The 12,979-nt window shown below is 39.1% G+C and overlaps 2 protein-coding genes across 4 annotated transcripts in view; one reads left to right on the top strand and one right to left on the bottom strand.

Annotated features, from left to right (window-relative positions):
- The window catches only part of LOC133537332 (semaphorin-4B-like), a 156,582-nt gene that overhangs the window by 27,252 nt on the left and 116,351 nt on the right, over positions 1–12,979 (top strand). The window contains exon 1 of one of the 3 annotated variants that reach the window (XM_061878365.1): positions 6,110–6,290. The exons of the other annotated variants lie outside the window; for them this stretch is intronic. The gene's annotated coding sequence lies outside the window, so the exon portion shown is untranslated. Of the gene's footprint in view, positions 1–6,109; positions 6,291–12,979 lie in introns of those variants that run through there. 3 annotated transcript variants of the gene reach the window in all.
- Positions 8,497–9,164, bottom strand: LOC133569725 (cAMP-regulated phosphoprotein 19-like). The gene has a single exon (XM_061922275.1). It carries the CDS (start codon positions 9,089–9,091, stop codon positions 8,750–8,752), a length of 342 nt encoding a protein of 113 aa, XP_061778259.1. The 5' UTR covers positions 9,092–9,164; the 3' UTR covers positions 8,497–8,749.

Below are 12,979 nucleotides of genomic sequence, written 5' to 3'. Positions count from 1 at the left end.
GCAATGCCGAAGAGCAGGTCTATTCAGGTCTATTTTTATACAAAAGGCGCCCCAGATTATAAGGCGCAATAAAGGGGTCATATTTATTTATTTTCAACATTTAAAACACTTCCTTGTGGTCTACATATGATGTAACTGTGTTTTTTGTTCAAAATGTTGCATAGATTGTTTTATAGACCATCTTCAAGTCCCTTTCTGACAGTCGCTTCAGGATGCGCCGTTTTGTGGGCGGTCTTATTTTCGTGGGTCCACTTTGACAGCGTCTTCTCCCCATCATCTTTGTTGTGCAAATTTTCAGGACTTATGCATATCCCAAATACACATCAGCAGGTACCAGGAGTTAAGAAAAGTTGGCTTTGCACAATATTGCAAAACAAAACGCCAGATATTACGCCCGCTATTAAGTGCCATTTTGCAGTCCTTATACACACACCAGAATAACACTCGTATGTGGAAGCACAGTACGTCTGACTATTGCTTCATAGCTTACCAAAGTTGTATTAAAACATTTTAGGAGCGCCGTGAGTTATGTTATATATTTTCAATGCAACATCAACGTTTCGGTGTTGCTTGCTAGCGTCATCTTGCAGTGTAAACGTATCTCTCATGTGTGACTGCCATTTACTGGTCACACTTATCACTACAAAATGTACCAAATAAAATAGTTTCAAGGTCGGTAAGCACAACCAGAATTATTCCTTACATAAGGCCCACCGGATTATAAGGCTCACTGTCGATTTTTGAGAAAATTAAAGAATTTCAAGTGCGCCTTACCGTCCAAAAAATATGGTATTTGGTTATATACTAAATTTGAACAAAATGTGTTACATGTATAAAGGATTAGAATTTTTAATATCAAACCATAGTTTTTCATCCAAATCTGAACAAGATTTAAATGTGAATCCACACCCCAAAATAAATCATAGACTTTGTAATGTAAAGAAAGTAAACAGAGTATTCAAACTGATACCAATTTTGATGTATATCCACAAATTTAATTTTAAATTGAATGCGATGCCAATTCTGGTGTAAATCCCCACAATAGTTCCATTTTTTTAGTGTGGAAAAAGACAAAACATTCAGATCTGGGTTTAAATTTCCCAGATCAAGTTGAAACCGAATCTGATCTAGATTTTGGTGTGAAGGCACACAAAATGTTTTTCCAAAGATTTAATTACATTTTATCAACATTCATAATATGATACAATATCTGTGTTACCAAACCAAATCTAGCCCAGACGTGAATACATTTTTGGGATGAATGCTTCACAATGTACCTGAAAACGTTTTGCATTGTTAAAAAAAAAGTGTTTTAGTTAAAACTTAAATTTTAACAAACTGTATAAACGGTGTATAAATGATTATCATTTATATAATAAAAAACATGTTTTTTAATTAGAATCTGATCTAAATTGTGAATCCACGCTAAAAAAGTCTTATTTATTTATATAAAGTAATCATACCTATTATATCAAACTGATCGGATCTCATCTCAGTTTTGATCCACATGTTGATCCGGGGTGAATTAAGATTATTTTTGGATCTGATCCGAATTCTGGTATGAATTTTTTTCTGGGTTTGAAGAATACAACACAAATATAACTGGGCTCAATTGATCCACACATGATCACATCTTCCAAAAATGCTATCAAATTTATTCATACAGGTCAATACAACACAACAACATTAAGATCAGGCAAAGTTTATTCAGTTTAAAAATAATAATTTTATGGAGACTTCCTAACTACTGTAAAATATCACTGCGATGTGGTGGCAACTTGTCCAGGGTGTACAGCTAAGATAAGCTCCAGCAAACCCTGTGACCCCGAGAGGGACATGCGGTAGAAAATGGATAGATTGATGTATAATATCAAAGCAAGTATACTCCACATCTGCTCTATCCATCCATCCATTTTCTACCGCTTATTCCCTTTAGGGTCGCGGGGGGTGCTGGTGATTATCTCAGCTACAATCGGGCGGAAGACGGGGTACACCCTGGAAAAGTCACCACCTCATCGCAGGGTCAACACAGATGGACAGACAACATTCACACTCGGGACAATTTAGTGTTGCCAATCAACCTATCCCCAGGTGCATGTCTTTGGAAGTGGGAGGAACCCGGAGTACCCGGAGGGAACCCACACATTCACGCGGAGGACATGCAAACCCCACACAGAAAGATCCCGTGAGACAGACGCACTAACCCCTCTTCCACCGTGAAGCCCAGATCTGGTCAAGTTAAAGTTAAAGTTATATTTAAAGTACCAATGACCAGCACACACACTAGGTGTGGTGAAAATTGTTCTCTGCATATGACCCATCCCCTTGTGTACCCCCTGGGATGTGAGAAGAGCAGTGAGCAGCAGCGGTGGTCGCGCCCGGGAATCATTTACTTGATTTAACCCCCAATTCCAACCCTTGATGCTGAGTGCCAAGCAGGGAGGTAATGGGTCCCATCTTTATAGTCTTTTGTATGACTCGGCCGGGGTTTGAACTAACAAACTACCGATCCCAGGGCGGACACTCTAACCACAAGGCCACTAGAGGTCTAGAGCTTGCACACTGGTAAACATAGGACATTTTCGGAAAATATCTTGATCTTTTTAGATATTGTAAAAACACAAAAACAATCCATTGACTCATACAAAAGCTCTAACATGACTTGTAATGATTAATGAGCGTGGCCACCACTGCTGCTCACTGCTCCCTTCACCTCCCAGGGAGTGGAACAAGGGGATGGGTCAAATGCAGAGGGTAATTTCACCACACCTACTGTGTGTGACTATCAGTGGTGCATTAACTTTAACTTTAACCAGCGGCAGAAAATGTATAGATAGATGGATGGATGTATAATATCAAAACAAGTATAAGTGCCGATCTACATGTCTGCCAGTGGGTGCTCGGTGTGTGTGTGTTAAAAAAAATAGACGTTCAGCAAACTTAATATCCCATATGGTCCATTTTTTTTTTTTTCTTTGTCATGAAAAGGGACATTTTTGTCATGAAAAGGGAGGTTTTTGTGGTTGGTGCACTAATTGTAAGTGTATATTGTGTTTTTTATGTTGATTTAATAAAAAAAATGAAAAAAATATAAAAAATTGTATTTATTTTTTTTTAAATAAAAATGAATAAAAAATTATTCTGCGGCCCAGTACCAATCGGGCCACGGCCCGGTGGTTGGGGACACCTGGTCTAGAGCAGTGGTTCTCAACCTTTTTTCAGTGATGTACCCCCTGTGAAAATGTTTTTAATTCATGTACCCCCTAATCCGGGGGTCGGCAACCCGCGGCTCTAGAGCTGCATGCGGCTCTTTAGCGCCGTCCTATTGGCTCTCTGGAGCTTTTTAAAAATGTATGAAAAATGGAAAAAGATGAGAGGAAAAAAATATAAACCATATATTTTTTGTTTTGATATAGTTTCTGTAGGAGGACAAACATGAAACAAACCTCCCTAATTTTTGTAAAGCACACTGTTTATATTAAACACGCTTCACTGATTCGAGTATTTGGCGAGCGCCGTTTTGTCCTACTAATTTTGGCGGTCCTTGAACTCATCATAGTTTGTTTATATGTATAACTTTCTCCGACTTTCTAAGACGTGTTTTATGCCACTTCTTTTTCCGTCTCATTTTGTCTACCAAACTTTTAACGTTGTGCATGAATGCACAAAGGTTAGTTTTGTTGACGTTATTGACTTGTGCGGAGTGCTAATCAGACATATTTGGTCACTGCAAGCTAATCGATGCTAACATGGTATTTAGGCTAGCCATATGTACATATTGCATCATTATGCCTCATTTGTAGGTATATTTGAGCTCATTTGGTGTCCTTTAAGTCCTCTTAATTCAATTTATATCTCATGACACTTTCTGTATGTAAGATGGCTTTTATTTTTTTGTGGCTCCAGACATATTTGTTTTTGTATTTTTGGTCCAATATGGTTCTTTCAACATTTTAGGTTGCCGACGCCTGCCCTAATCAGAGCAAAGCATTTTTGGTTGAAAAAAAGAGATAAAGAAGTAAAATACAGCAGTATGTCATCAGTTTCTGATTTATTAACAGTGCAAAATATTGCTCATTTGTAGTAATTTTTTTCACAGTTTATGAACTTACAGTCATATTGTCACCGACGTCCCAGTGGGTGTGAGTTTTCCTTGCCCTTATGTGGGCTCTATCGAGGTTGTGGTTTGTGTTGTGGTTTGTGCAGCCCTTTGAGACACTAGTGATTTAGGGCTATATAAATAATCATTGATTGATTGATATTTTGTTGAAGTATTATTCAATAAATATATTTCTAAAGGATTTTTGAATTGTCGCTATTTTTATAGTATTTCTAAAAGTACCCCTTAGCATACCTTCAAATACCCCCAGGGGTACGTGTACCCCCATTTGAGAACCACCGGTCTAGAGTTTGCACACTGGTGAACATAGGACATATACGGAAAGTATATATTTATCTTTTTAGATGGTGTACAAACAGTAAATCTGTCAGTTGAATCATATAAAAACTCTAACATAATTGAAACCAGTTTAAATCTGAGTGTAAATGCACACTTTTAAAAGTTCTACACCATTCATCAAATGTCTTATCTTTTCGTCATTCTTTCATATTCATAGGTGACTATATATTTTAAAATGCATTATTTTCACAGGTGACAAAAGTCTATTCATAGTTTTAAGACTCCTACTTGAGCGACGCGATGACAATGACGATGATACCGTGAATTGCTTAACGTGGACCCCGACTTAAACAAATTGAAAAAAAAAAATATTCGGGTGTTTGTAGCTGAGATAGGCGCCAGCGCCCCCCGTGACCCCGAAAGGGAATAAGCGGTAGAAAATGGATGGATGGATGGATTCGGGTGTTACCATTTAGTGGTCAATTGTACGGAATATGTACAGACCTGCACAATCTACTAATATAAGATTCAATTCAATTCAATGATGAGGGAGAGAGTGGGTTGGGGGTAGTGTTGTGTCGTTCGCGAACAAATCTTTTGAGTGAACTTACTGAACCGAATCACTTACTGAACTGACTCGTTCCTTTCTCAGTTAAGTTAAGCTCCGCCGCGACCATGCCGGTATGAGTGGAACTGGTGCGAATCACGTGATTCACGTTCGCCAACGTACTGACCCAGAGAACTGACTGTGTCGCGACGTAAATCACGTGATTCACGTTCGCGAACGTACTGACACAGGGAACTGACTTGGATTCACGTAAATCACTTGAATCCAAGAATCACGTTCGCGAACGTACTGACACAGGGAACTGACTGTGTCGCGACGTGATTCACGTGAATCACGTTCGTGAACGTCACATCAAGGATCTCGTTCAGTCACTGTGTGCGTCGTTCATTGGGTGCTGAGGGCTTGTGTCGTTCGCCAACTGACACACACCGAGATCTGCCGCTGGGGAAGCTGTTACTGATTGACTCGTGATTCGCCGACCTCCACACATTTTTTTATTCAATTTTTCATATCGTGTTTATTATATACCGCTTTTAGAGTGATCATAATTGTTTAAAAAAAAAAACACACATTGGATGTGATATAAGAGGAAGAGTGATTTTTATTACATTTTTAATACATGTATGTTTTGTTAGAAACTTTATATGTTAAAATAATAAAATGTAATGTGAAAAAAGAAAACGTGTAACACATTTTAGAATAATTTTTTCTATCTTGTCAAATCCACTATGAATTGTTAAAATAAATGCAATGTAATAATGTAGAAAATAATTGCATTTCAAACACATTTAAGAATATATTTAAATTTTGTCGTCGAGTCAAATGTTAAATTTGTAAAAATAATAATACCATTTGTAAATTTGTATGTAATTTTTACCACTATAAAAAACTTTTTTTTTTTTTATTTTGTTTTCAGATCCATTTTAAAATGTCATGGACACTTCATGGAGAGGACACAAAAAAAGAAGAAGGAAAAAAATAATATTTGTAGCACACAACTGCTTCTGCAGACGGGATTCGGTGAACGAATCTTTTGAACGAATCAATTTAAGGAACTGATTCTAGTGATTCAGTACAGTCAAAAGAACTGCCGATCCCATCACTTGTTGGGGGCGGAGCTTGAAGTTTTGCAGCTCGTGGGTGTGTGGAAACACAGACTCAGAGGCAGGACTTCGTTTCAGCGACACGTCAATCCCAAACACTACTCCGTGGATTTAAACCGAATCTCCTTTTGCGTTTTTTGTCCTTCGCAGTACCGCAAATACTTTACTGGATGTTTAACTTGGAGGCTTTTTTCATGACTACATTTACAAAGCACGAATGGTGAGTTACCTTTTTTTTTTTATTTCTTTTTTTTCTTTTTTTCTTTTTGCACATATGCGTCGGTGTGAGTGCTTAGCTGTTTTTAAAGGGTGCAGGGCTCAGGCTGAAAAATACAATGATAAATATTGTGAAGAGTTAATATTGTAACCAAAGTTTTTTCGGTTTTGGTTCGTGAGTTTGAAGTTCATGAACGCATCAGTGCTAAAGAAGCTATACACGTTTTTGTACCATTTACACTTAAATTGTTCCGTTTAGGAACCCGCTTGTGTACATTAGTGTAGGAATAAAAACACACAACTTGCGTACAGTTTGGACAATAACTTTGTTTTTTAGTGACCCGGGTACCAAAACAGCTGGTCGGTTCTCGACCACTTTTTGCCACCTTCTAGTTTTCCTACACTAAGCAGTTTGACTTTTTGGTTGCTTTTCTATTCCATCAAAAATTGAAAAAATTACCCGAATAACACAATTTTTTGGGGTATATTTTGGTACCCTGCTAACAACACAAACCGTAGTAAGGTACCTAAAGGGCGGAGTTATAGACACACTGCAGTCCCTTGATTGGTCGACAGAAAATCCTCACTTCTTGTTTTAGTTCACCCATTTTAGGCCAAATTAGTTTTGTATACAAATCATCCATCCATCCATTTTCTACCGCTTATTCCCTATTGGGGACGCGGGGGGCGCTGGCCCCTATTTCAGCTACAATCGAGCGGAAGGCGGGCTACACCCTGGACGAGTCACCACCTCATCACAGGGCCAACACAGATAGACAGACAACATTCACACTCACATTCACACACTAGGGCCAATTTAGTGCTGCCAATCAACCTATCCCCAGGTGCATGTCTTTGGAAGTGGGAGGAAGCTGGAGTACCCAGAGGGAACCCACGCATTCACGGGGAGAACATGCAAACTCCACACAGAAAGATCCCAGGACTGCAGGACCTTCGTATTGTGAGGCAGACGCACTAACCCCCCGTGAAGTGAAGTGAAGTGAAGTATATTTATATAACGCTTTTCTCTAGTGACTCAAAGCACTTTTACATATTGACACCCAATATCTAAGTTACATCTAAACCAGTGTGGGTGGCACTGGGAGCAGATGGTTAAAGTGTCTTGCCCAAGGACACAACGGCAGTGACTAGGATGGTGGAAGCGGTGATCGAACCTGGAACCCTCAAGTTGCTAGCACGCCCGCTCTACCAACTGAGCTAAACCGCCGTATACAAATCAAATCAACTTTATTTAATAGCACAGTTTGAATTTGTTTTGAAGTGGAGGTTTTTCAAAATTTCTGCAAGTAAATATAAGGGGAACTGAGCCGTTACTGACATCGGTCCAATATCCGCATAAAAACAAGTATCAGATAATATCAGCTGGCATCTAAAATGTCTTAGGCAGCGTGTTCACCGGTCTCTGTGCAAAGCTAATCTAAATGTCATTCACTAAAATATAAGATAAGATCAAACTTGTGTGCTTCGTGAAGTAATTTACAAAAGGTAAACACGGTAGGCTGTAGGAAGGAGCTAGCAGCTACACAACAGCTAAGCACACACAAGCTTATACATAAGTGTCCTAACTGAACATTATTGCAGTCTAAAACATGACAATTGACAATATAAACAAGTATCAAATAATTATAGTTGCATATTATTCACAGATTCAAATGATCCAAGACAGTAGAATATTAAAAAGTATCCAGTAACACACGTGTCCGCAATATTCAATTTACTGCATCATGTGCTAAATCTAATGAATTGTTGTGACCACTAGGTGTTGCCATAAACATTTTACCACTCCTTTTCAAAAGCATATATTTGTTATAAGGTAAGTGTTTCTGGTAATTTCACTTGATCAATTTTTTCTAACATTCCACACTACAAAATATTTAAACAATGTACTATAATTTGTGCTGTTATTGTATCAGATAATATCAGCTTGCATTTAAAATCTCTTAGGCAGCGTGTTTACCGGTCCTTGTGCAAAGCTTATCTACATGTTCTTCACTAAAATAGAAGACACGATCAAACTTGTGTGCATAGTGAAGTAATTTACAAAAGGTAAGTATGGTAGGCTGTAGGAAGGAGCTAGCAGCTACACAACAGCTAAACTGTGCACACAAGCTCGTTATACATAAGTGTCATTAATTGAACACGATTGCAGTTTAAAACATGACATTTGCCAATATAAACAAGTATAGTGAAGTGAATTATATTTATATATAGCGCTTTTCTCTAGTGACTCAAAGCGCTTTACATAGTGAAACCCAATATCGAAGTTCCATTTAAACCAGTGTGGGTGGCCCTGGGAGCAGGTGGGTAAAGTGTCTTGCCCAAGTACACAACGGCAGTGACTAGGATGGCCAAAGCGGGAAACGAACCTGGAACCATCAAGTTGCTGGCACGGCCGCTCTACCAAACGAGCTATACCGAGCTATAATAAAGCTACAAAAACACTCATCGCTCAGCCAGTTTGCTTGTCGCAATAGAGGTCTTTCTCTGAGGCAGGTCCTGAGGTGTCGGGATGTGACCACCTGTGATCTGAGCCTTCTCTGTTGGGGCTAATGGCAAGTGTTTATTCTTCATTTTGGCCTTGGCCATGTTGTAATCGCCAGAATCAAAATACTTTAGCCCTTTCTGAAGTCGTTTTCTCAGAAAATCTGAACCTCCCGGTCTAGCTCCAAGATTGGGATGCATGACCTTTATCTTGGCTTCTTCTGCTTTCTCTGTACTGACAACTTTGTCATCCATTTCCCGCTCTTCTTCCATAGTCATGGCTCCTTCGGCCAACTCTGACATTTTCGAACTTAAAATGTGGCCTGTTGCAGAGAAAGGAGAAGGTCCTACCTGCACCAGGGGTGCGGGATCATGGATGAAAATAATCATAATTGCATATTATTTACAGATGCAAATTATTTACAGATGCAAATTCCCCAAAACAGAAGAATATTAAAAAGTTCGTGTCTAACATTCTGTCAATAAAATTGCCTTTGTGTCAAGATATTGTTCTTTTAGGTAATCGAAATTATGGAAGAGTTAGTGCTGCAAGGGGTTCTGGGTATTTGTTCTGTTGTGTTTATGTTGTGTTATGGTGTGGATGGTCTCCCGAAATGTGTTTGTCATTCTTGTTTGGTGTGGGTTCACATTGTGGCACATATTTGTAACAGTGTTGAAGTTGTTGATACGGCCACCCTGAGTGTGACCTGTATGGCTGTTGACCAATTATGCCTTGCATTCACTTGTGTGTGTGATAAACCGTAGCTATTTTGTGATTGGGGCGGCACACAGAGGCAGTGCCTTTAAAGGGGAACATTATCACAATTTCAAAAAGGTTAAAACAATAAAAATCAGTTCCCAGTGGCTTGTTGTATTTTTTGAATTTTTTTTCAAAATTTTACCGGTCCCCGAATATCCCTAAAAAAAGCTTTAAAGTGCTTGATTTTCGCTATTTACAATGAGACTGTCCATTTCCCTGTGACGTCATACAGTGCTGCCAATGTAAACAAACAAGGGTGAATACCACTGCAAGATATAGCGACATTAGCTCCGATTCAGACTCGGATTTCAGCGACTTAAGCAATTTAACAGATTACGCATGTATTGAAACGGATGGTTGGAGTATGAAAGTATTGAAGAAGAAACTGAAGCTATTGAGCGAATAGCTATTGACGCTATTCATAGCCATAGCATGGCCGAATAGCTGCGTTAGCATCGCCGGTAAAATGTGCGGACCAAACGATCAGGACTTTGGCATCTTGTGACACTGGAACAACTTAAATCCTTCGATTGGTAAGTGTTTTTTTCGCATTAAATGTGGGTGGAAGTAAACGTAATATAGTTGAAAATGCATCTGCAGGTTATCCATACATCTCTGTGCCATGTCTGCTTTAGCAACGCCGGTAAATCGCATGTTAGCATCGATTAGCATAGCATGTTAGCATCGCTTAGCTGGCAGTCAACATCAACAAAACTCACCTTTGTGAATTCGTTGACTTTATAGTTGCAAATGCATCTGCAGGTTATCCATACATCTCTGTGCCATGTCTGCTTTAGCACCGCCGGTAAATAGCATGTTAGCGTCGATTAGCGTAGCATGTTAGCATCGATTAGCTGGCAGTCACGCCGCAACCAAATATGTCTGATTAGCACATAAGTCAACATCAACAAAACTCACCTTTGTGATTTCGTTGAATTTATCGTTGCAAATGCATCTGCAGGTTATCCATACATCTCTGTGCCATGTCTGTCATCGCCGGTAAAATGTGGAGACACTTTGGCACATTCAATGGGGGTCTAGCGGCAGACACTTTCGCATCTTCGGGCCAGTGGTGCAACTTGAATCCCTCCCTGTTAGTGTTGTTACACCCTCCAACAACACAACAACGAGGCATGATGTCTCCAAAGTTCCAAAAAATAGTGGAAAAAACGGAAAATAACAGAGCTGAGACCCGGTGTTTGTAATGTGTTGAAAATGAAAATGGCGGCTGTATTACCTCGGAGACGTCACGTTCTGACGTCATCGCAAAAAGAGCGATAAACAGAAAGCCGTTTAATTCGCCAAAATTCACCCATTTAGAGTTCGAAAATCGGTTGAAAAAATATATGGTCTTTTTTCTGCACCATCAAGGTATATATTGACGCTTGCATAGGTCTGGTGATAATGTTCTCCTTTAAGGTTTACTGGCGCTCTGTACTTCTCCCTATGTCCGTGTACCACTCTGTACAGCGGCGTTTTAAAAAGTCATACATTTTACTTTTTGAAACTGATACCAATCATTTCCGATATTACATTTTAAAGCATTTATCAGTCGATAATATCGGAAGTCCGATATTATCGGATATCTCTAATTATATTTGAAATATTTAATTAAGTGATTATTTGGCATACCACAGTTTGAGAATCGCTGGTTTATTTGAATAACATTTGTAACTACAACAAATAAGCGGTAGAAAATGGACAAATGGACCACAACAAAGGAAAAATTTGTAGAGAAAAAACAAGTTTAATTTTCAGTGTAGTTTATTTCGAACGTTCATCACAATCCAAAAAGAAGTAAGAAGAAGGAGAGGCTACCACTCCATCTAAAAAATGGTTAGATGTTTGTTGTATATTTAATCTAACAAAAATGTAAATCTTATTTTAGCAGAAATTAAAAAAACGGACCAAAACCAGATGTTTTCTCATATTGTGACATCGAAGCCGGAAGTTGCTATTTAAAGACAAGGCCGCAGACTGGCCTGTTGGTAAAAAACAGATGAAAAATGTAACACACATCCTGCGTCCTTTTTGCCTTTACTGTGAAACCGCTCTCTCTCAATGTAATCAAGATAATGAGCGATTGATTGCGAAGTCCTGTGGAATAGGATGATGGAATCAGACCTGCAGACGACCTCCAGTGCTGCGTGATAGTGTATCGATAAGATTGAAGAACACTCATCCTCCTCCCTCACTTTACTGGAAAACAAAGCTGCAGCAGGAAGCAGTTTTCCTTGAATCACTTAACTCCCCCCTTCTCCTTCTTCGTTTGCTAAAACACACACACATATGCTCGAGCAGACCCTCACCCATGCAATAACACACACTTTTTCAAACACTCCAAACAAACACAGAAGCTCCTCCCACATCTGCACATAGGAATGGTCAGCATGTGTGGAGAGACGCTCACTCAGGAGGGCTTTAAAGGCAGAAAACTAGAGTTTGTAAACAATTACAAAAACTTTTTTTTTTTAATGATAATAATATCAATTTGTAGTATCGACCATACATGTCGATATTTGTTTCCATACGCCCACTTTTATTTACAGTCAAGAATTGTAGCTTAGCGGTTATTACATCAGAATCAGAATCAGACATACTTTATTAATCCCCGAGGGGAAAATAAAATTTTCAGCACAATCCCATTCAAGATCACACAAACATTACAGGGAGACAGAACAGGATCGCTGCCGGGTCTGCCATGGCTTATTGTATGGTCCTATGGTGTCTTTAGCTATTCCTCTTCCTACTTGTCAGAGGCCTTGTTTTTTTTTACCGCCATGGAGGCGAGGATTGCTGACTTAGAAGTGACTTTGCACTGTGGAGGGACATTAGCCACCAATGAGAATGCTACATTTTGTTCGTTAGCTGATCACTGGTCACAAAATGTGTTGTCAACATGCATTATCACAATCTAACGGTGGCAATACAAGCTTTTTTGTCAACCAAATTCAGATCACAGTAGGGTTGCAAAAACGTGCAACCCTACTGTGAACTCAGTGTACTTAAAAGTGTTGACATTGTAGTGCTCTTCCATATTGATTACTCTCATTCCATACTAAGCGGAAATGATGATTGCAATATTTATCTGCTGCTTCTCTTTCTTTAATTGAAAATCGCAACTACTAAAGTTATAAAAATTCCGACCTGTTGCTTCGTTAGTGGTGGTTCACCATGTGGGCCATGACAAGTGCAGTTTGTTGCCAGACGCATGGCCGTAACTCCCATTGAGGACACTGAGGTCATGTCCTCAGTATTTTTTTAAGTGACAAAAAGATGGTATGACTGACTGCAAAATGGAATTTATGTAGAGATTGTGTGTGCTGTACATCACCATGCGGAGGGTAGATCATCCTCTCTCGATATACGATCTTTGGTCATGCACAACTCCAACAACGAAACACAATGAAGTCCACTATTACTGTAAAGAC

This window comes from Nerophis ophidion, linkage group LG02 (assembly GCF_033978795.1).
Source record: "Nerophis ophidion isolate RoL-2023_Sa linkage group LG02, RoL_Noph_v1.0, whole genome shotgun sequence".
Classification (NCBI taxonomy): domain Eukaryota; kingdom Metazoa; phylum Chordata; class Actinopteri; order Syngnathiformes; family Syngnathidae; genus Nerophis; species Nerophis ophidion.
Note: the sequence above shows the minus strand (reverse complement) of the source record. Positions and strands in the feature narration are given on the sequence as shown.